The 24,806-nt window shown below is 38.0% G+C and overlaps 3 protein-coding genes and 1 long non-coding RNA gene across 7 annotated transcripts in view; 1 reads left to right on the plus strand and 3 right to left on the minus strand.

The window, feature by feature from the left end:
* LOC131435941 (sodium/potassium-transporting ATPase subunit alpha) overlaps positions 1–10,462 on the minus strand; it is a 148,873-nt gene extending 138,411 nt beyond the window's left edge. The window contains exon 1 of the mRNA XM_058604301.1: positions 9,919–10,462. The gene's annotated coding sequence lies outside the window, so the exon portion shown is untranslated. The remainder of the gene's footprint in view (positions 1–9,918) is intronic.
* A 6,724-nt stretch (positions 10,463–17,186) lies between these two features.
* Positions 17,187–23,570, plus strand: LOC131435990 (ecdysteroid-regulated 16 kDa protein). Of its 4 annotated transcripts, none has more exons than XM_058604336.1 (4): positions 17,187–17,339; positions 22,715–22,815; positions 22,893–23,009; positions 23,069–23,570. In XM_058604336.1, the coding sequence occupies exons 2-4, from the start codon at positions 22,734–22,736 to the stop codon at positions 23,350–23,352; spliced, it is 483 nt and encodes a 160-aa protein (XP_058460319.1). In that variant the 5' UTR covers positions 17,187–17,339; positions 22,715–22,733; the 3' UTR covers positions 23,353–23,570. The 4 variants fall into 4 exon arrangements, with proteins under 4 accessions (XP_058460319.1, XP_058460329.1, XP_058460308.1 ...); XM_058604346.1 differs by lacking the exon at positions 17,187–17,339 and adding an exon at positions 18,350–18,519; XM_058604325.1 differs by lacking the exon at positions 17,187–17,339 and adding an exon at positions 18,351–18,556.
* LOC131436002 (uncharacterized) lies at positions 17,721–18,396 on the minus strand. Its single transcript, XR_009230571.1, has 2 exons — positions 18,258–18,396; positions 17,721–18,198 (listed from the first exon to the last, which is right to left on the minus strand). It is a non-coding gene; the product is annotated as an uncharacterized LOC131436002 (long non-coding RNA).
* Positions 23,560–24,585, minus strand: LOC131435981 (PBAN-type neuropeptides-like). The gene is made up of 3 exons (XM_058604313.1): positions 24,381–24,585; positions 24,218–24,318; positions 23,560–24,060 (listed from the first exon to the last, which is right to left on the minus strand). The coding sequence occupies exons 1-3, from the start codon at positions 24,468–24,470 to the stop codon at positions 23,736–23,738; spliced, it is 516 nt and encodes a 171-aa protein (XP_058460296.1). The 5' UTR covers positions 24,471–24,585; the 3' UTR covers positions 23,560–23,735.
* Positions 24,586–24,806: the final 221 nt, after the last annotated feature.

Below are 24,806 nucleotides of genomic sequence, written 5' to 3' on the forward strand. Positions count from 1 at the left end.
CTATGTCTTAAGAACGCTGTCATCAAACGGACACGTCTATTGTCTACACGAAGCTCTTTGTTGCTTTTGATAAAATTAATCACGCTATCACAATTGCCAAATTGGACAGGCTATTTGGTTTCGATTTCAACATTCTTCGGTGGATTCAATCCTAGGAATGTTTTGCTGTTTTATAGAATTCCACGGGGCTGTCATCTCGGACCACCGATATTTCTACTGTATTTCAACGACGTGAACTTTTCACTGGAAAATCCACGACTATCTTTTGCTGAAAGCGTGGAGGCAACGCCCCGCAGAAATCATCTCTATCTAATTATTTGTCAGGATTACCCAAAGCCAGAGGCTATCGCTCAGTTAACCATTATGCCAATCGGCGTTATGCCAAACGGTATTATGCCAAACGGGGTTGCCCCAGTAATTTGAAATCAAAATTTGGAAATTTTACACTAATTACCATGTAATATCAAAGACGAAAATCGGATAAATATGAAATTCAGCAATTTTCAATGGCGTCTTAAGAATAACTCGGAATGCGATTCGGCACAAAATTCGTATCATATCTGAGAGACCAATTTCATTACTGATACTGAAACTAAAGTTTTGAGAAACGAGTTCCACAAGAGAAGAGATACGCAACTTCACGAATCCGCGGTAAGGACGGACTTTTTTTAAATAGCTAAAATCTAAATCTAGCATCGAACTTATTGAAACGTTCTTCAATTTTGAATAACTAGTGTTATATTTCTGCTGGTAACTTTTTGGCAACACTGTATTTGACAGATCACGCGTGAATCGTGTCTTGTGTCATTATCAAACTAGAATGAGATTTTGAGATGTTTCAATCAATGCTAATAAATCCGATACCGGTATCAATTTTCGTGAACAATCAGTTTTTAGTTTCTGTATCCGTCAATCGACCTCCAGCCAGCAAATCACAAGTGTGTTCCCGCAAAAAGTGCGACCCCCGTATCTATTGGCTGACCCCTTGTAGCAGCACGGGGCGAGCGCCTGGCGATTCAGTGAATTATCCGGCGAACCTGAGACTGGCTCGAAAAGTGCGGATGCATCAATTGAGACCACATTGTGCGAGTTGAATAGACAGTATGTTAACTAGGTAACTATAGAAAATTATTTCTTCATGCTATCTTTCGGTTTTGTCGCACGCGCTCTTGATTTCAAAACGTTTCCAAGTGGCATTGACGACGGTTTGCATGCGTCACAACACAACACAACACAACGAGGCAGCGAATCAACAGACTTGTTTATCACACCGATTAGGAAATAGTCAAGAAATCACATCTCGAAAGATGATGTGCTTTCATTGCTGCAGCTTCATTCAGCGCATTCCTTGCCTCGAATTTGCAATCATGCAGAGCATGGCAAGTTGAAAAACTAACTTCGACTAGCACGGAACTGGAAAATTTTAAACTAACATTGTTCTGAGCAAAGTTACACCGTAATCATCTCTCAAGTATCTCGTTCCAGCACATTCAGCATAACTTTTCCACTCACGTAACATTCATTAGCAGATTGAAACTGGGTTCGCATTCTGCTAATGAGGAATATATCATAACGTGTAAGTATCTGCCAGTGCTCGTTCCCAGAAAACTTTATAAGCGCTTCCGAGCAAAACATCAGAATCAGAACTGAAAACAACAACATTCAGGTTTTTCCGTACAACTCGCAAAATAATAGTTAGGATAACGAAAAAAAACCCCCGGTTCGTCTTCGGATCCAACTCACGGAATGGTGAATTAAGGGAATCACGGATCATTTATTATTGCCGAGCGAAAAACCTGTTCCCGCTGTGATTTGACAGCAACGAAAAAAATAAATAACACCATCAGACGTCATTATTGGTTCGTTTTTTTTTTCGCCTTGTTGTTGTTTGTTATTCTTTGCCGTTTTCCATGCATAACAATAACAACATGTTAACTTTTTTTTGTTCCAGGTGTAAATTGCTCATTTATTTGGGGCAGCTTTCCATTGTTGATTTGTTTTGAATCGAAGTTTTCGTTGTACGTCCACCAATAAATCGGGAGACATCACTTCTATGTTTGCTATCGGTCACCATACCTTTATTGGACGAGTTTTTGAATGGCCGAGCTGCCGAATATGAATTACTCTGACGAATCCAATACAATTTTAAAAAGACCTAACAGTAACCCTTTCACGTGTCGTGAAAGGTAACTAGATCGTTCACCGTATCATTGAACTGTCAAAAATTATTCAGCAAGATGCCGAAATAAAGGTGGGAACATTTCTAGAACGAAATGTGTGTTGTTTTTAATTCTACAAAATTGAATATCGAGTACGAATCATAATGCTAGTCAAAACAACAAACCGTTTCATAATCCGTTGTAGAATTAATTCTTTTTCGTTTTTTTTTTGCTTTCAAGGGGTATGAAGTATGACGCTCACGTATGTAATGAATAGTACTGAAAAGTCAACCAAGTCAAGTCGTGATAAATTTCCTGCCATCAACATTTATACGAAATTTATACCCTAAAATTGGAACTGGAACAACCTGAAACAGATCATTTTTTCGTTCTCATTGTTTATATAGCTTTGACTACAAGAAACTTCGATTACTAGTGCAAATTTTGTCTACGAATCAATCCACGATTCGTGGATATCATCGGGTTTTTTTTCAAACAAGAGTGAAACTAATATTAATTTTATTTAGGAATAATCATTTTTCTCTTTCTCATATAGATAGGCTATACAATCACTTTGAAAACCGACTTTTGATCCGAGGCCCGAAGGGCCGAATGTCATATACCATTCAACTCAGTTCGACGAACTGAGCAATTGTTTGTGTATGTGATAATAATGTCACTCGATTTTCTCAAAGATGGCTGAACCGATTTTCACAAACTCAGATTCAAATGAAAGGTCTTATGGTCCCATAGATCGCTATTGAATTTGATCTTTATCCGACTTCTGGTTCCGGAATTAAAACGCAATACCTTTTCAATAAATTTCTTTATTATCGCCTTCAAAGTACTCTCCTCCTGCGGCAATACATGCATGCCAACGCTTGATCCAATTTTCCATACAAGTTTTATAGGCCGCCGAAGGTATGGCCTTTAGTTCACGCAGCCAATTCTCTTTTATGGTCTCTATGGTCACAAAACGCGTTCCCCGCAATGGCAATTTGAGTCTAGGGAAGAGGAAAAAGTCACACGGGGCCATATCTGGAGAGTACGGTGCTTGGTTGATGATATTGGTTGAGTTTTCGGCCAAAAACTGCGACACAATGAACGCTGTGTGAGCCGGCGCAATGAAATGAAATTCATCTTTTTGGCACCACCCGAGAAGCGACGCGTTTTAAACCCAAAACATCAGTTAAAATGTGTTCGGCTGATCCATAAGAGATGCCCAACAACACAGCAATCTATCTAATCGGTACAGAACGATTTTGCAACACGATTTGCTTCGCCGATTCAATGTTTTCTTCTGTAACAGATGTTGTTGGGCGGCCAGGGATCTCATCATGATCCAAGCTTGTACGACCACCTTTGAAGCGTTTATACCACTCGTATGCCTGTGTTTTTCCTAGACACGATTCACCAAAGGCCTTTTCTAACATTTTCAATGTTTCGGAACACTTAAATCCATTTGCAACACAAAATTTGATGCACGCACGTTGTTCTAAATTTTCATCCATTATAAAAATCGCCACACGAAAATTTTTCAACTTCTTTGTATAGACGCCAAACAAAAACTAATCGTACGATATGCGTCAAAATTTAACAGAATGTGTATAAAAGTGTTGCCAACATTGAGAGAGTAAAAGTTTACCGATTGGACAAGCGCGGGAATTTTAAAATGAAAATTCCGGTTCTTTTTTGATCATAAGGTATGTGATAATCTATAAGAAAATGCATACTAAATTTTCTCGGAAATTTTTCAATCGAGTTGCAAATAAAAGGACTTGAAATTCTTTAAAAAGTCTCCGAAAAGTTGATCGGAATCCGAATTTACAGCGCGATAAGTGAAAAATTCATCTAGTTGGCAGATATAAAAATCTACTTTGGGACTACAAGTCCCCGGTTTCCGCTTCCTGACGAATCGGTAATAGTGAAGAAACGCTCCAAAAACGGAACTCACTTCGATTTCTCAGGAACGGTTAAACCGATTTTTACAATTCATGATTCAAATTAAAGCTCTCAATGTCTTAAAAGTTACTGTGCAATTTTATCCAGATCCGACGTCCGGTTCCGAATGTGTCAAAACTTTCAAACTGTTATACAAAATGATGTAAACCCGGTACGCATCGGTCCGAGCTGGTACGGAAGAAGAAAACGCCACTGCCTAGCACACAGCGTGCTTTGTTCAATTTTGTATAGCGTGCAGGGTTGCCACGTTTAAATCTATATTAAATTGACATAGTTGTTTACAATTTGAAAAGATTATGGTAGTTTAAACCCACAGAAAGTTTTTGATTTTATTTAAGTTTGACAGAATATATAAGTAATATAAGAAAGGCATCATTACAACACTAGGTGGATTGAAAGGGTTTTTCGATCAATGTTGAACTGTTGGTTAATCTTTAAAACGTATGAAAAGTTTTTCCAATTATTTGCACAAAATAAATCAACAAAATAAGAGTTTTACCCCCATGAAATCCATCATAGACGCAAAACACAATTGAAATTCTTTAAGTTTTCATTGAATAAGACACTCTCCTACTCAGTGCTTGAGCAGAAAATAGGTATAGAGCGAGAAGACTAGTGTTTGATGAACAGAGAAGATGTTTGGATGTATGGTACCGGACGTGAGATGGCTAGGATATAGACAATGTTCGATGTACGCTTTATCATGCTTGATCGTGTGTCTATCACAATGCTTAGGGTGGCGAAATGGTAGCGCGTATGCACGGAATGCATAAGGACGCAGGTCATTGATAAAACTGAATAAAACAGTATTTTTAAAACTAATATTTCAGTTTTGCTTTTAAAGTGAATTGAAAAATAATGACAAAACGATCGTCCCACGGTAAAAATGCCTAACTACAAATGACTACAAATAATATCGAATTCTTATAATGGATCCATAATAATTGAAAGAGAAAGTTAACAAAAAGAGGTTCTCATTTCTAGACAAATTTTCCACAAACTCAGATTCAAATGAGAATGATCTCTTGGTCCCATAGGCTGTTATTGAATTGTATCCGAATCAGACTTCTGGTTCCGGAGTAACGGGGTAAAATGGAGACTCGATTTTCTCAGGGACCAATTTTCACAAGCCTAGGTTCTAATGAAAGATCTCACAATCCCATAGAACTCTACCGAATTTCATCCGAATAGCACTTCCGGTTCCGGAATTACAAGCTGACAAGGTATGATAATGTCAATTTCAAGAGCGCGTTTCAATACATAGCACTTAGAAATAGGGTAACGGCGTCCTATTTCATCCCAATCACTATAGTTATTTGATAATTCTGCTTAATTCGCCTTGTTCCACATTAAGAATCATTATTCATCCTATCGTTGTTCCTGCATTCGTCCTATTAATTAGCAATTGCGACAGCATCAAAACAAAATATTGAACTTTTACACTCTCAGATTAAAAATGTCAGAATTCTTCTTAAAAGGGCCTAATGCCAACTGTGAGACAACGCACGATATTTTAGAACCAGTTTAGAATCAATTCGACTTTCCGTTTCCATTCGTCCCATTTAAAATTTTACTGTAAGGGTAATCTGGATTGGCCCTTTTGAAAATATGAAAACATCAGATGAATCAAACACACACTTAATAGTGTAAGGTTCACAAATATCGAAATAAAGCCAGTGCTACTAGATTTGCCATAATGATTATTTCATGAGTATTTAACATGCCGTTTCCTAAATTCGAAAGGGAATTTATTTTTTTATTGGAAAAACCGATAGCTGAAGGATTTATAACCATTTTTTTGCTTGCCGTTTTCGCATCCGAACGACGGTTTAGAGGTAGTCAAGCACATATCAGTTCCGATTATCTACTGGACGAATATAAATGGTAAACTTTGATTGTAAATCGTCCATTTCTTCTAGTGCTTCAGACGGAACTGGATGTGGAGGTGAAGTTCTCCCACCAACATCAGTAAGAACAAATCAAGTATAAAGCGTGAAACGCATAGGTCGTGCTTTCATTCGGACTTCATTCGTCGGGAGCAGCAGTCACCAGTAATGAGAGCAGACCTTTTGCGTGGTACAAAACCTCAAACGCACAGGTCGCGGAGTCAGTTTCCCTTCAAAGAAGATCGATTGCATCATCCTGCTGCTGGTCGTTCGCATTGGAGCAAAATGCAACGAAAAATGGATAACAATGGGGAACATTATGCAAAATCAGCTATTCTAATGGTTTCAAATTTTATCCAAAGAACTATAAAGATTGCTTCTTTGCAAATCGGTAATCCAAACCCATCAGTGTAGTGCAAATCTGGGATAATTTGATTTTTGCAGTGCAAAATGCGCAACAGTATTTAATATCTTAGAAGATTACATAATTAGCCCTTCTGAATGTCAGAAATTAATCCGGTACTGCCATTTGATAGATTTTTTTTTCACTGTAATATTCAAATCCAAAATAAAATAATCGACATCAAAATTCTGTATGTTGTTATTTAGAACTATAATTGTATACCCAAAGAATTATGCGAAATTTTCCTTCACTATACTGTATATGGCCAATTTTTCAAACAGTTGTAGTTTGTATTAGAATTTTCTGCTGATTTGATATATGAAATGCATAGCCCCGACTCAGAATAGATTCGAACTCAACTCGTCACTCTCCATCACGAACGCCTTCATTAGAGGTTTTCAAGAACCACCATTATTTTATCATAAAGAACTATACTGGTTATTTCGTAATATTTTATTGTATGTCAGAATGTTCAATGTAACTAATCTGTACTTTAGTTTAGGTGTATTGTTTAAAATTCTAGAACTGAAAAGGGGAGAGCTTACACAATTCACACCATCGATCAATTAAATGATATTCGGAAGTATAAAGAAAGAGTGTCAGTTTTATTCGTATTCACGACATCCAGTTATGTCTCTGACATTACACGCCCATACTTTTTTAATGGAAAGAAATAGAAATGGTAAACTAATTCTTGGTTCGGCACGGAACACGTTGACAACTCCAAATCCACTCAGATACAGCAGCCGCTTGGGGACTTGAGATTTTAAAAAAATTCCCTTCCAAACCCACGCCCAGTAATCGACCGGGGGGAAGACATGTGACGAGTTCGTGCTCGACAAAGCCGTAGTATTTTCCATTTTACTGGTCACGATCGTCGTAAAATAAAATTTACACCGGGTACCTAATGAGAGACTGTGGTAACCCCGATGAAGGTGAACGAACAGAGCAATTAAATTGATACGACTACGTCGGTTTAGTGCCAAGCTGTGAGATTGTTTGCCGGAAAGTGCAACTAGTTTAACCAGTTCCTTCTGAACTGTGACAGATTTTACGAGAACATTTATGGATTTGTTGATTCAGTCTTATGTCACTTCTGCCAAACTTAAAAAAAACATTTGGAAATTTTCGCTATTGAAATTTGAACAATAACGACAACTCAATCAGCTGCGTTCAACCCCATTGCAATTATAACATCATTGCGCAAAGAACATCCAGCTAAATCCGGATCGTTCGGTTCAGTGCTTTCTTTGATTACTACTACGCACCAATACCGTTTCCTCAGTTTTACCACTACTCGACGGAACCGGTGAAAACGTAAACAAACATGCCACTAATGCGCCAGGTTTAGATAAACGATGGATTTTGCCATTGAAGTCAAACCCATTGCAGGGAAAAATTGATTTGTAAACGAACCGGGCATCAGATAACAATATATTGAACTGGTGGCGCCATCATGTTACTACTAGCCGAAGCGTGCATTTGCAGTGACAGTACGTTATCACCCTGTATAAAAACCTCTTAGTTTTAGTTTATGACTCTGCTGTAATAACAAATTGAACATAATATACTACCGCATGTCAATGCAATCAAACGTCGACTCCTCGGGGTGTCGATAACGGAGATGATTATGTTGGGGTTAAAATGTTGCCAAGCAACCAACCAACCGGTTTCAAACCTGTCTATGTTTGTCTCCCTTGTTAACCGTCATGTTAGCTGGCCTATCAGCTATAGAAGGCATAGCTGCTAACCGACGAATGACGCCGTTGGTTTGGGTCGAATCATTATTTAACTGTTAAAAGGACAAAAATCTTCAAAACCGTCCAGTTTCTTCTAACATTGCACGAGAATTCAAGCGCCCTGCTCAATTGTACCATTCATCATATTCACGTAAAGAGGAACTCTCTTCTTGCTAGCAAATTTCTCTGGAAGATGAAATTTAACCCCACCAACTCTGTAGCACAAAAAACACACGACGGGGTTTTGCGAAATACTTTTTGGGTTAAGGCTTTTTTCCTCTATTCAAATTAATCTTCGATTCTACGTCCGCGGTGCCACAGCTCAGCAACCCGTGCCGCGGCAACCGTGCTGTCAACAAAATGATAAATATGAGCATGCTTGTGTGCGTGTGTGTGTTTGTATTTTGTGTTGACCTGATAAAATCGCGAATCAGAAAAGGCGACTGCGAATGGCACGACTACCACCGAGATCCGATCCGATTTAACGGCATAAGTGTCCAATTGAGCGAATCGCTTTCTCAGAACTGTGTTTAATTGTTGACAACTTGTTAGGTGCTATCGAACATACAAATCAATCAGCGTTTTCGAATTGTAACACTGAGAGAAAAAAAATGTCCGGCGAAAACATATGCATTTTCAGTAAACAAACACCGTTGCTTGGGATACGACTTGTCTATTATTGCAATATAAGACATTTTAGCCGTCGGTGGCTCACACAACTCCAATACAATACGCCGGAAAGATGCGCGACCTGAGATTGGGTAGGTAGAAGCCGGGCGCCGGTTTAATGCTGCGGAATCGGAATGAAACGAAAACGCATAGGTAAACAATTTCCGCAAAAAATAGTAACAAGAAGCAATAACAAAAAATAAAGTCAATGCCAACTGAGAATGACCACAACATGATCGTCACCTAGCTAGTAGTGTCAGCGTGGAAAAATTGACTTGCAGGAAATGTGCAGATGCGCCAACCGATGCCAGTAACGGCCACCCAAGCCAATTTAGTAAAAAAAAAACCAATAGCGGCACTCACATTTCTACCAATATATTTAGACGAAAATAGCAAAAAAAATTGTTTTCTATCAAACGTAGACCTTTTAAAAGCAAAAACATTCCCGCAACTACGGAACGGAAGAAGAATTGCCAAGAGTGACAGTGCAGTAAGACATAAACAAACCCAAGAATCGTGACACCACTACTGTACAGGCGGACTGTTGCTACCAATTACAGTTGCCATACACTCCTACCAATGGCGACAGTGATTAAGCGAATGTGTCATTAAAATTAATTAGTTTTCATCGTGCTCGAACATTATGAACATAGTCAACTTTCTTCTAGATTTGAATAGTTGATATTTTTTGGCAAAAATTAAATAGCATCCAACAGCTTTAGCCGCTAGCTCAAATATATACATAACACACTTGAATTCATCCCACATACTCATATACTGATTGGGGCGTTACCTGAAACAGGATTACGAAACTATTTTTACGTATTGTTATTAATCAGAATGAATCAATGGATTACAGAGCAGTGTATTGCAATTACAAAATGCTAAGCATCATTAGAGATAAGAAATCTACTTTAGGTAAAATTGTTTATTTATTTGATTGAATACCAGCCTACTGAGTTTTGTTCGGAACTGTCATTCTACGCAATCGCCGATCGAGAACCTAAATACCGATACCTACACTTGGTCGAACCACTGCACCGTTGAAACCAACGTTGTTCCGCAATCGAATAGTAAAGGAAAATAAATGCATAACTTACCTCTTCATCGATCGATCTCGCCATATTACAAACAGAACACACTCACAACAGTAGAAAAATTATAATTATATTCCGGTCCGCAAAAGATATTCTTCGAAGTTCGTCCACCAAACACTGCACAGCGCTGAGCTGAAAAACTGAGCTACAAAGACCTCGACCTGTCGAAGGCCTAAAGTTCGCAGGTTTTTTTTCTTTCTTCTATTAACAATCAGCAGTCAGCCACCTTAGAATAATTCTCGTACGGACGAAAAAAACAGATTGCCACCCGTCGACGGGGGTTTTGCGTTAAATAACACGATCTACGAGGGCGGTACCCAAACTGGCTATTATCAAACTGTGTCAATACTCTGCCGTCTACCACGAAGCAATAAAATACTTCTCTCTATCGCGGCACCTCGTCACGCGAACGTCAATGGGCGACGCCAAATTAGAGTCCAGTCCAGACGTCCAAGTCCCTTCAGTAAATAATTCCACTGGTAGCACCACAGAACGAACGGACAAGCTAACAAAAGGAGTTCCTAGGGATGTGTATAGAGAGCCTCAAGAAGAAGACCTCAACCGACCTGCGGGAAACGAACACCAGCACAGAAAATTCACCAAAATCTTCCACTGCGAATACAAAAACAACACAACACAACACACATTCCAATGGGAAACGTCAAACAGGTGCCAATTGACTGAGCGCTGAGAGATCAGATCAGGGATGCCAGCTTAAAAGATAGAGCGGAATTCAGCAGTATCCTACTCTAATATCAATTCGAATGTCTCGTACTTCTTACCAACTCTGAAGAAATTAATATTTGAAACATAAATTATAATTATTAATATATATTCTGAGCAATTTCCAATCACCAAATACAGTAGAACATTGAGTTAGAGATAATCATCGTGTTGTTGTGAAGCGAGCGCTAATATGAGTGGCAAGTAGCTCTATTCTCTCTAATTTATTTTACATGGGCATTGACAAGAATGTGGCACACCAGAGACATCTGTTAGGCGATAGTGCGAATAGAGTAGCTCAGCTCTTGTTTATTTTGAATTTATGTCATTAGGATGATTAAGGTCAACCCGCATCGGACCGATGCGGCTTCAAATTTCTTCGGTTATGGCTAGGCAGCACATTAGCAAAATACAACTCGAGCGGTAAACTCATTGAATCATTCTAAAAATTTCGCACAATATTCTCAAATAAATTTCAAAGGCGTCAGGAACAGAAAAAAAATTAAAAAACCTAAGTCTTAAACGTACTGTTCCCAGCCCTTATACACTTTCCTGTAGAATTCATTCACTTTTATTTCTTTTGAAAATATTAAAGAACCATCGTTCTTCAACAAAGAACTTTTTTTTCTCTCATTCTCCCAGGATTAATTGATCCGTTCATGCACACAGCCACCGGAATCGATCTAATGTGGTATGACCTTAACTCTGCAAATAAGGGCATCTTCAGGAGGGTTCTAGTTCTAGATGCATAATTTATGTCAGTTTGAAAATTCAAATCAAGAATTTAGAACACAGTTCGGTTTCACATCTCATCCAAGTCAGTCGATAAACCAAAACCGTTTACGTTCGGGACAGAAGAAACCAAGTACAGTATTGTGTAGTGAACAATAAAACGATCTCGAAATGAGTGAACCAAACGAACAACCGCCGGTACGAAAGAATACAATTATTGTTGACTTCAGACAGTGCAAAATTCGACCTTTGATACTAGAACTTGAAGGTTTGCTTAAGGAGCAAATGCATCTTGACATTAAACGTGTGCATTTACTTCAATGCGATAAGACGTATAATGTTGTTTATATCCATTTCTATAAAGAGTTGGATGCAATTCAATTCGCTAAAGACAATAATAATATGCACTATGTGGAGCACGAGAACATCAAGTACAACATTCCAGTATATATGGAAGATAGTGCTATAGAAGTGCATGTGCATTATCTTCCCTCAAGCGTCACCGATTCATATATTCGCAAAACTATGTCACAATACGGAGAGATTCTCTATATCGAAGAAGAAAAGTGGAAGAATTTTGTCAAAGGTATTCAAAATGGTTTACGTTTGTTACGCATGCGCTTGAAAAGGGCTATACCTTCTTATGTGACATTCGGTCAGGATACAAGAATCCCGTGCAAATCACTTGTTACCTATGACAATCAGATGACCACATGTCAATATTGCCAAAAAGCTGTTCATTACGGTAAGCCATGTGATAAACCTGACAAGGAGACAACTATACCAAAGGACAACGGTGCTTCCTTCACACCAACCCCAATACACCTGTGACAGTCACCAACAACAGTGAAGCATTCCCTTCAACGAAACCATCCATCGTATCCCCTATAGAACAAAGTACACCAGCTGCTATTAACAGCTTACCGTCTAACCAACCAGCAACTGCAAACTATGTACAACAAAGCGCATCTACGGCAACTAGCAACGAAATCAACAACAATACCACATCAATGACCAACGAGACGAACCACGAACAAACTGCCCCTCAATCCTCGCAGGAGGAAAATGGAAGCTCCTCTCCCCCTAGAAAAAGGATGACAACGAGATCTAATACAAAACAAATTTTATCTAAAAACTCAGCTAAATCGGCCACGTAAAGCTTGTACGCAAATAGGCCTGAATGAAATATCTTTTGAATTAAAAAAAAGAATTTAGGTCAAAAAAACCTAGCAACTCCAGCAGCGTTTTACTCGTGTTTCAATTATAGAACGGTGGCGTATGCCAATTTTAAATTTGACAGTAAATGAAAAAATTTCATGCGCTATTAATTTTGTGTTAAATTGACACATCACTCAAAATCATAAAAAGTGCACTCTAAACTTGGGTTACCACCTAACTACTCATTCTTGCGTTAAGGGACGAAATTGTCAAAACTTGAGTAATTTTTACTCAAAATAAGAAAAAAATATTCTGTTCAAAATTTGAGTAAGTTCAACTCAAAATTTGAGTTCCTTCAAGAAATTTTTCTTCGTTAATTTTCATACACAAAGTTATTCTTCTTTCTTTTGAATGCGCAAAATAGTGATTCAAAACCGTTTCCTAATGAAAAGTTTGGCATCAAAATTGAATTATTTTGACATCCTTATGTTGGGCTTTTCACTAAGCATAATTGAAACCACAAAACATCGATTATTGATGTTGATTCATGCTTTCGAAACCGGATCTAGAAATAAGAATTCGATAAGAATATTCCGAGAATCAAAACGCTCTGAACTGCAAGAAGTACTTTTTTCACTCAAATGTTTAAAAACTCAACGCTTACTCTAATGTATGAATATATGCGAGAGAACTCATGGCATGGCAACAAGTTTACTTTACTCAAATCCATACTCAAATTTTGACATATTGTTCCAGTTTATGAATTTGAGTAATCGCAACTCAAACCATGAGTTATGTTCAAAAGAGCGTGTAGGACTCTAGATTCATCAAATTTGCTCTAAGTGAAACTGACATCCAATGAAAACGCACACACAACACAAGAGTTATGAAAAAATGGAACTGACAATAATGTTTTAAAAAGAATGTTTGAAAGCAATAATAAGAGTGTAAACAGTGCAACCAGTTTATCAAAGTGGCTTGAACGATTGTTTAAACTCAAACTTTTTTAGCAATAATTTATTCTCTAACGAATGTTGAGCCTGACTTTGTGGATGAAATATCAATTTTGATCACTTTTTCACCAATGTTTGTTGGAATTTAATTAAAAAAATTAACAACACGGCTTCAATGCATTTGTATTAGAACACGCTACACAAAATAAACAAAATAATTTGTGTTGATAAAGCAGTTTTCCTGAAAAATAAATAGTTTTACGACAGCCTTCCATATCCGCATGTTAAATTGAAGATTCCTATTTTTCGGGATTACCAATAGTAGTAGTTACGTAAATCTTTATTTCGCGATAATTTCTGCAAGCGAAAATCCATAAAGGAATGTGTTCGTTGCTAATCAAAGCTGAAACTGGAATGATTTTTCTCGAGCAGTTTTCAGAAAAACGAAAGAGTTATATACTAAGATTTTCGCTTTTCTTGAATTGCAATTCTAAGCAGAATGAACTGATTTGTTTATAATTCAACCATTCTTGGATAGAAATTGTTTCCATTTCCATCCAGCGATGAGGGGCACTTTCTTCGAGGATCGTCTTATCATCTATTGCCGCATCGTCGTCAGTTGAATCTCGTAAGTAACCAGCGATTTACAAGGATATCTCCTGCCCCGTCTAGAAATCACGTAAGATTGAATCGCCTTACGTAGTCGCAAACGTAACTCTCGTACGCCATTTCGAATACCGGGGGAAAAAAATCCATATTTCTGTTTCTATGAGATAAAATACACTTATGTACTATTATGATTTGTTTTATAGTTTTCGTGCACAAGCTAGAAACAAAACATCACTTGTATATGAAGATTGAACGGAAAACTATAAAGCTACAAAATAATAAAATTGAAACGGTAAATAATTTTGCGGATAATATCAATGTTTAAGTTAAATTTTTCGTTTCATTTCTATCGTATATACACAGCCAGTGTAGTAAAACTTCATTCAATTCAATTGAAACTGAATGTGGAACACATTGACGATCTCTCTAATGCATTAAACTTCACTATCTGACACATACAATGTTTACTGACAGCCCGAACGGGCAGCATTCAGTTCATCACTCGTTTCTCTTCAATCTAGGATCAGTTTAACCACCGTCAGTTGATCTCTTGAAGTAACAAAATATCTCTTTCAATAGTATGAGAGCGGCCTTCAAATGAGGTTCATGTAAACATTCGAATTGGTTTAAGATAATAGATGAAAAACAAACCAGATAACTGAAATATCAATCACAGAAATTACACATAAATTAATTGTTTCCTCCTTCAGTTTTCATTTTTAATACTTTACTCCATTTATAATTCTATTTGTTCGAACTTGCTTACTACCAAGAGCGAAGGCAATGAAGGAACTGGCACTCGAAACTGAGCAAGCAAAACTTCAAATGACTAGGTACGATTATTCAACTGACGATGAATTCCAGGAGCTTCACTTGAAAATGGCAGCAAAAGTCAAATTAATTAGGGTAACAGAGGTATTTTGGCCCACTTCAGGATTGATTTTATTTTGGCCCACTTTGAATAAATATCTACCAAATGTTGAAATATCTTTCAAAAACCCTTCCGCAATAGGTAATTTAATGTGTTTACTTTCAAATTTATGTAACATGAGTTACTTCACATCAATTAAATCCGATAAAATCGATAAAGTTTGTTAGGTGGGCCAAAATATATGAAGTGGCCAAAATACCTCTGTTACCCTAGTAGGGATATGCTGACGGTCAGCGGCCATAAATTTCATTTTCATCTTATATTATTCGATTGAAAATGAAATTTTACCGCACTGTACCCAGCTAATGCACTAGCATTCCAACAATCAATCTTTCAACCGGGGTTCGATATCTCTGACATTGGGACCGAGCTCAACGAGTTTCATGATTTAAAACATTAAGGTTTTGACATTACGAGTTAGTGAGGGGTACTTAAATTTACGATACAGTTTTGATAGACGAGTAGCAGGTCGTGTCGACGTTTATGTCCTATTAGTGTTAATTTCATGCCAGCCAAGTGCTATTGCCTAAGAGCAAATTCAGCAGCTGCAAGATTCATATGGGTGGTCTATAATGTAAATGAAACTGAAACAAACGTATCCCTAGCAATCCGTTTTAGTTTTATTTATTCGACCAGTTCTACTTTCAAATTTAAAACTGGTATACATTGCCGTTCTATTTTTCCTATATTTAAAACACAGATAAAACGCTGTTGGGGCTGCCAGTTTATTTTGTTATAGTTTCTAGATTTAAATTTTAAAACTGACATAAATTATGCATCTAGAACTAGAACACTCCTGAATATGCCCCAATGCTTGTGGTTACTTAGGTTACACAGGTGGACCCCCGTAGAAAAAAAAAACTGTTGAAAGATGACAACACGTTTTTCATTCGCCTCACTTTGCGAATGATTCCATGACTCTCTTCCATTTTTTTGGTAAGTAAGGAGTATATTATTGGAATACATGATAAAAAATAACCGTGCAGCTATCGATGTTATTTTTAGGCGGAAGTAATTGTTGTTATTGTGAGTTCAATAGCGGCCCTTACACGATCATTAAAAGTGTCATTACTAAAAAGTAATGGCACTTTTAATGATCGTGTAAGGTCTACGAGTTCAGTAATGATGGAATTGCGGATTTTCCATCATTACCAACATTATTTCTTCTTCTTATTTTTTGTGGAAGTGCTAAATACTTTTAGAACTATACGCGAAAAAATGACAAAGTGTAGATTTAAATTGTTATTATTTCATTACCCTTAACGTTTCAATGGCAAATAAATTTATTTTCAGCTAAACGAAAATAAAAATATTGCTATTTCTATTGCTGGAGTAGTTACAAATACTCATCATTAATAATGAACGTGTAATGCTAAAAAGTAATGATGTACAGTAATGCAGTAATGACGAGCGTTTGAGCAGAAGTGTCATTACTAAGTAATGACACTTTTAATGATCGTGTAAGGGCCATTAATGCCTCTTCTCTGTGATGAAACTTTTACTCATTGGTACAATATGTCATTCTTGTATTCCGAATCAACCCTCACTAAGGTGATGAAGCAAAAATGGAAGAAATCGATGATAGATGGATTGAAAGTAGTTTTGTACTAGTCTGCTGTTTCTACAACAATTAAAGCGCACAATCGGACATGTTTCTTCTCTCTATACTGAATCTCATCAACCATAAACCGGATGACCTTGAGGCATCACTTAATTTGTTACTGGTGTAGTCGTTGGCATGGCAGTATATAAATGAACCGGACCGGACACTAACACTCCCAAGCAGTGGGATCGGCCAATCAAATCTTCACGATCACGATACGAAGCTACCATTCATTATAGTTCTGTCACGAAAGTTGCTCTTCCGCAGCAATCAAATGTTGACAAACAAAGGCGAATGAAGTTTGCATTGTAATGCAAAAAAAAAATCGCCTACTTTAACCTAAGGTGCCTGTGCTTTGTCTCACGGGTCTGTCGAATTGAGGAATATGATAGCCTAATCGCTAATTTTATTTTCCACGCTTACAAGCGTCCGAAGATTGCTCGCCCGATTAGACCGGTCAGATCTTCGGTTGAGCTTTGTGCTAGGCGTTACTATGCGTGAGTCGATGGGGCGGGAGAAGGGGTTGTAACGACGCCGGAGCCTAACTGGCCCCCATTCGGGTCAGTTTCTGCGACGAATTCGTAGGTAGGTTGACTTCGCGTAGCCTTTTGCACAGAACGATAGACGAATTCGAACGGTGCCAGAGCGTTGTCGTGGGTCACGCGGTTTGTTTCGTATAGCTAGTGGTTTCCTTCAGCCTGATCGTGAGTGAAAAGTGAGTAAAGGATTGATTTTGTTTTGGTTTTTTGTTTTGCGTTGTAACACCATTGATCAAACGTCAAATATGTACGGAATGAATTATCATCGCCTAAGAGAGAGAGAAAAAAATAATGTGCCTCATTCATATGGACGAGCTAAACTCGGAAGCCACCTGACGGATCGAACGTGATCTTTGAGGTAGCAAGAATCGATATGGTGTGGTAGTGACAGATCAATCAGCAGGTATTTGTCAACACTATTGGAGTGAGGGGTGTTGATGTTAGTGTCAGAATAGCAAGCCTGATTGACGTACGTTTCAGGTGTTGCGTTGAATTTTTTTTCTGTGCACTCTAACAAAGTAACCCGAGACTGTTCAGTTAAAATAATGCCGAACAAATTTTATGTTTGGGAAAGTTTTATTGCATCAGTAAATCTTAAGAATAGGGCGGATTCAAATTGATTTATGTTTCTCTTACCAACAAGTAATCATTATCAGATATTCTTTATATATATATAAGCCTTCCCACTAATCCTTAGCCCGTGGGAGCCGGGCAAGGGATGTAATTGTTGCAACACTGCAGGCAAACATAAAATTTTTCTCCTGTACCTGATCGTTTCGCATTATTATTCGACGAATCTCCTTTCCTCTGCTTATTACACACTTTTTTTTCAAAATGGGAACTCCCTAAAAGAAAAGGTACGCAACCGTGGTAGGGTTCTGTAGCAAGAATCGGTGTTTTTTTTCTTGTTCCGTTTCTCGATCAAGATTCTACTCACGTTTCATGCGTCAGTCACTAACCGATCGCGTAGTTTCTCCATGCGTTGCCGAGTGTTGGTAGACAAAGTTCTACTCAACCCGGGAGAAGTAATTGCGTCTGCAATGAATGGGATGGGAACTTTGTTTAGCAGGAAAAAAAAACAACACACAATATACCTTAGAACGAACTCATCATCATACCTGCCTACCGGCAGTCAGATAATGTATTTAATGGAATGCGCTAGAGGATCGCAACTCCAGTCATTACGAATCGTCTAGAAGTCCAGTCGTGTTACGTCGCGGTGGAGAGTCGCAGCAACTGTGCTGGATTGCCCCCTACCATAGAAGTTTTCGCTGCAGTTTCGAAAGAGAAAGTGATTTGACGAACGTAACGCGGCCGTTTTCCAGTGACTTAGTGGGTTGTTGTTGTTGTTGTGCCGTGAGTAGCAGCGTGTTCGATCATTAAAGGGAAAAAGGTGATTCGAATTCAATGGCGATTAGCTCGATGTAACATGTTAAGTGGCACGTCACGTTCTATCAATTTTGCGATCAACGTCAGTCATATTCGAAACAATTTACACGATCAACACCAACAAGCTGGCGTGTCATGGTGTCGTGTTCACGTGAGTGACGAATATCTTGAAAGGAAACACTAGCTCCATCTGTTAATCCGAATAAAAAATGACAATGTTCGTTTTTAATGTATTGATTATTTTCGGAATAAGTTCGATATTAAAATGAGCCATCGGTTTGTCGCTTGACTCTTGTAAATCCTACTTTATCCGCAGTCATGGTGACATCATTCAGAATGTCATCAAGTTGAATTAAATCAGCCGCATTAAATCACGAATGTCGATAGCCGACAATCGGTGCCGGCAAAGTAGAACACAGTGTTTTAAACATGAACCTAAAAGCGTTAATGTCGTCTATTATGATTATTTATCGTTCGTTTTACCCCGGCTTTAACCTAATAATGATCGTTCGCCGAGGAATATTGTTTTCAGTTTTCTTTAACTGCCATTTTGAATAAAAATTTTCTACACTCATCACGCGGTCACTTCGGAACCGAAAGTCGGTTTCAAATAATATCCAGGAATTTTTTATGAGCCAATGGAACATTTAAATATAAGTTTGTTTATATCGGTCCAATCATCTCTGTGAAATCGAATCGAGTTTGTAGTTTTGAACACCATTTCCAGAACCGGGAAATTGGTACCGTTATAGCTGAAGTCGGATCGTTTGACTATTAACTAACACAACGCAATCTCCAATTATCTAGAGGAACGTGCCACTTGGGCCAATTAGATCTGATTCTGAACATAACCTACAAATTGAAACAGTTTTGAGCCGAATTTAGAAACAATTTTGTGTTTTTGCCTTTCTCAATTTTCTCATGGAATTCAAGGTTTGAGCTAAATCAATTTTTACAAAGTTAGATTCAAATGAATGTTCCTACTATATCATAGCAATAAAAATTTCCTGAGTTTCAGCTAGATCCGACTACCAATTTCGGAATTACAGGCTACACTGATAAAAATCGACACGTCGGGCTGGAGAGTTTTACACTTGATATCACCGCATTTGACATGATACTTCAATGTCAAGTGTTATTCACTTCAAATCTTATTCAAAAGAAATCACATTAAAACCTATAGATAATTCACTTAAATTTTATCAACCAAACAGCAGATGAATTCAGATAAGTCAGATAAGTACATAATAATTTAAAAGTTTAGTTTAGTTGACATTGAGAACTCTATCGAGACCATCCAAAATAAATGAAAATGTCTGGACAATAATAGCAGAGCAATCTTTGTGTTGAAAATCGTTGACTTAACCTTAACAAAGACATCATAGTATTAAGATATCCAGCTCTCACATTTCACAAACAAATTGCAAGCAACATACTTTTTTGCGGTTTGTTCGTAACTTTGATCTTGCTCAACACGTCTTTGATTTCTACTATTCTTAGAGGCAATCAAATTTTTGGTTTAAAATAAGCATATTTAGCATACATAGAAAATAAAAAGTACCAATTTTTTGACTACTTTTTCTTTAATTGAGTTGCTCTGAACCTTTCCTCTCATTTGATCTTTCCATCCAAAACACGAAAAACAGCACCACCCAAAAAAAAACAACATTATACTTTGTCGAAAACTTCGAGAGAATCAAAGCTAAAAATATAGACAATGAATTTTATTAAGTGAGATTTTAAAGAAATGAATTTCAAATCAAATCAAATTCATCTTGACATACACAAACAACATTTTATCCGACGAATAATACCGATTTGTACCTACCGCCATATCTACTACGGTAAGAAACGCCTGCATTACAGGTGAGCAAAATGTGATCTTCACAGTCAATGAATCTCACTAGTAAATCTTCATGGCTGTTTTCTGCAACGTATATTTTAATAGTAAATTCAGAACAGACTCGTCAACTGGAATAGCTATTTGAACCAACATTACATCAGTCACGTTCTTAATGTGAATATCGAAAAAAAAACGAGCAGCTGTACACGTTTTATCTAAACGATTTTTAGCAAAATTACCAGCTCACTTCAGAATGAATGTTTTTGAATTCGAAATCAAAAGTCATTTGAAGATCATCAAATTAGCCTGGTTACGTAAGCGAACAACAAAACGATTGTGCGGTGGCCGGGCCCCCAGTTTGACGGATTTTCTCTTCGCGTGTCTCCGGTTATAACAGTGTCTTTAGGTAATCGGACGGAACCTTGAAGAACAGGAAACAGATATACAGACGCGAACAATATTTTTTTAAATCCTGTGTAAATTTCAAATTTGCTATACGATGGAAACAAGACGCCATCTTTTCAACTATTCGTTACGATATTTCACGAGAATTGCATGTACTACCAAAAATAGAGTCGTGATGTGAATGCTGCGCCCAAAATCGTGTCGATCGCAGAGACATCTACAAGTATTCGCCACACTGAATGAGCAAATTTTGAACACAGTTCATTATCACAGCCTGTATATCTGTTTTCTGTGCTGGAAGCTAGGTGAAAATTAATCAAAATTTGGCGCGAAATTTTAGTATTTTGTTCCAGCAAAATAACTTCAAATGAAATAGTAAGCAATGCATGATGAAACGTTTGGTAAAAATTGTAATTATTTCTCTATTAATTTACAAAGGTTTACTTCCTTTGGAGGATTTTTCACCATTAAGTTCCATATACAATAGAGTACTTATTATATAAAAGTTGGAGAGCTTGATATTTGTAACGAAAACGCGTTTCAAAATGTCTACCAAATGCTTCGCTTTTTGGCAGTTTTGCCGATAATAGCGGCGATAAATGAACGGTCTTTTTCAATATTGCGTCGCCTCAAAAACGTATCTGAGATCGACAAGGTCTGAAGACCGGCTAAATGTTCTAACCTCGCCCAATATTCACCAATATTCATCACGATGTGTAAATCGATACGTAAAGAGTTTTGAAAAAGTTTTTTTTCGGTACCACGCAGAGTAAACTTATTGACGAAATGTAACTGAATATTACGTTAAGATAATAGAATGCCTGCATTTGAACAAAAAAGAAACCTTTTATGACTAACTCTCAGTGAGTACAGAAGCTTCCGAAATTTCTCGTCAAAGCGTACAGTTGACAGATGGCTTACTGACCGTCAGAAATGCGAAAAATGATCTAGTAGTCTTATCGCTCCTATTTGGTTTGCACTTTTAGATGAATGTCATTCATTGTACAAGCGCACAAAGAAAATTGTTTGAAAAATGCTACAGTATGATAAACGTTCATGAGAATGGACAACCGTAAACTTCCTCACCTCTCAAGATCCACTGAACTCATTTCGACGTCGTTGCGATTCAATTCACGGTAAACAATCATCGATTATCGATAGCTAATTGATATTACCTTAGTAGGCTGTGGTTATCCTAGACATTTAATGTTGCCCTTAGCTTCGTCTGGTAAAGCACGTTTCACACGAACAGTCTTGTGAAACGTCAGCATTACTTGAATGCAATTTTGATAGAACGGGACTAGAAAAATTTTGTCGGCTGACTTTTTTTTACTTCACTGAATTGAGATCATTCAACAATTTTTCGAATTCTTTTCTCTAATATTGTTCACGCAAAGATGTTATCGCTGATTATAGCCTAAACCGTCCGAGTAATAGAATGACTGTAGATACAAACAGCCTAGAAATGACCTCTAACTATGGCAACGATTGGTCTCATTGAGAAGAGGAATCTGTGGAGTTACCATTAGATAAGCACGCGCCCCGTGGTCAAGTTGAGGTATTTTTAAGTGCAAAAATCCATATCTTGAGATCCATTACGCGAGACTATGTTAATTAGTGCATGGTCATGGTGATGAGTTAGATCCAGTAGAGAACGATCATTGTTTTAGGTACAAATAAATGGATTCGCTAAAAAAAAATGCACTGTGTTTGAATTTGAAATTAAACGAATCTCGAGGACACACAGAGAAGATGGTTCAAACCGGTTTATCAGTTAATTTATTAGTAAATTAGGATTCCATTTTGGTGTGTATTCTGTGCCAATGAGTGACTTTGAATTTCTTTGCTAAGTTTAAGTTTAACTGCGAAAGTCTTTTAAAATCGATCATTGAATAGTATCCCATTTTTTTCCAGGTTAAACAACAAAGTCAAAATGAAGTCCCTGTTCGTTGTTGTTCTGGTTGTGAGCTGTTTATACCTCTATGCCGACGCTACGGAAGTGAATGCTTGCCCTTGTAAGAACCTATATAAGAGCGTTCCGCCTTGAAGAACGCTGGAATAAAATTTACGCTTCTGTTTTTTTTTCTCCTAGCTACCAAAAGTTTAATTCCCGTCACGGAGAATACGATTGACATCAGCAATTGCGCCAAGGGACCATGCAAACTGAAGCGGAAAACCAAGGTTTCCATCAATCAGAAATTTACACCAAGTGAGTAGCTTCTGTATTAAAAGTTAGTTCAGATCTAATTTAATTTTCATTTCATTCAGCCGAGGACATCAAATCGCTGACTACGACGGTGTACGCCCAGGTTCTGTCCCTGCCGTTGCCGTTTGTAGGTGTCGATGGAACCAGTGGATGCGACTACATCTTTGCCGAGGACGGTGAAACTAAACTCGGTTGTCCTCTGAAGGCTGGAGTGCCTGTGGTGTACCGACGAGAGTTCCCCGTACTCGAAATTTATCCCAAGATGAGCCTAACCGTGCACTGGGAACTGCAAGGCCGGGGTTCCAAATCGATCACCTGTTTCGAGGTACCAGCCAAAATAGTTTAGGACGAACTTGGAACGGAGACAACGGAATAGCTACGAAGCTTGTGTGCAGCAAAAATTTTACTTTTAGGCTTAAGGGTAATGATGATCAGTATCAGGGACGGGGGGACGGAATTAAACAAAAAAAAAAACAAAAGTTTAGCTATAAACTGAACAATCCGATAATCTACCTGTACAACTGCAACATGAACTGTTTGAATTAAAACACAATTTGTTGTTAACACCTGTATTCGTTATTGCACAAATTTTACATGCTTGAGTCACAAAAATCTATTTCCCGATCACACGGACAACATCCCAGCCCATCTTCTCTATTCGGGTTCCAGCCGTTTTAAAACTCCAATAGAAATGATTTGCTGCAACGTTTTGGAGGACTTTCCATCGAACTAATAAACGAAACTATCCCCGGGACCACCGCTAAAAGAACGTCCCAGCCGTGGAGAAATTGGAAGATTCCGTCCTAGCCGGGGAGCGAATGGCGGTCTCGAGTGATTTTCGTTCACTCCGGTATCACGTCGGTTCAGTCGAGGTACTGTGACCGGATAGTACACCTGCTGTGGCTTCAAAGGATGTCCGGTTACCAAAAACACAACGTACGGAGCTCCTTGGCTGATTTGCGTTGCCAATCGGGTGGGTGATTCTCCGGAATAGAACGGTGGATTGTAGTCCAATTCATCCAGCAAGTCGTCGTGTAGTTCGAATGGAATCGTACTGTATTGAGATTTCGAAAATAGTTATAAACTACCCAAAGCCATTACACTAAACAGATGTTTAAGCCACAATCACAAAACACTTCGAGCAATTATTAAAAAAAAACAATTTGCTAGACGGCGACTTAAACATCTGTCATCTGTGAATCCACACAAACCGCTTTCCTAGCCGAGGTCCAAACCACATTGCCGAGCCACGTTTACCGACTTCGTCGTCATCACCACTGTTCGTCGCTAAAAAAGTCGACATCTTTTGCTCCTGTAAGATAGACAATCGTGATACCATTTTATGGGAGACTGGAAGCACTGCCCGATTATTACGTTAGCATCCGGAACCTCTGAAGAACCAAGAACACTTTTAATAGCTAGGTAAATGCACACCACATTTAAAACCAAATACAATTTTAACATGGTACGGCACTTCAATCCCGTGATACTGCGGTCCAGTAAAAATGTGAACTTTGGTGTTTTTCTTTTGGACACCACCTGCAATCCTCCGGTGTGTAATTCTTTCTAACGGAAGTGACATTGCAACCGTCTGTTTTTATAGTCCATTATTACGTCGATCTAACAGAAGCTCGCTAAACAAATAGATTTCTTTTGCATCTCACGTGATGCGGCGAAAGAGTGAATGTGTCAAAACCCCTGCAGAGTATGCAAATCGCTAGCAAGCGTCGGTTGAGAAACATCAATTAAGACCGCCTCCTCCGTGATGACGTTCGTGTTGTTCGTTGAGGCACCGACAAC

The sequence above is a fragment of the Malaya genurostris genome, chromosome 1 (genome assembly GCF_030247185.1).
Source record: "Malaya genurostris strain Urasoe2022 chromosome 1, Malgen_1.1, whole genome shotgun sequence".
NCBI classification, from domain to species: domain Eukaryota; kingdom Metazoa; phylum Arthropoda; class Insecta; order Diptera; family Culicidae; genus Malaya; species Malaya genurostris.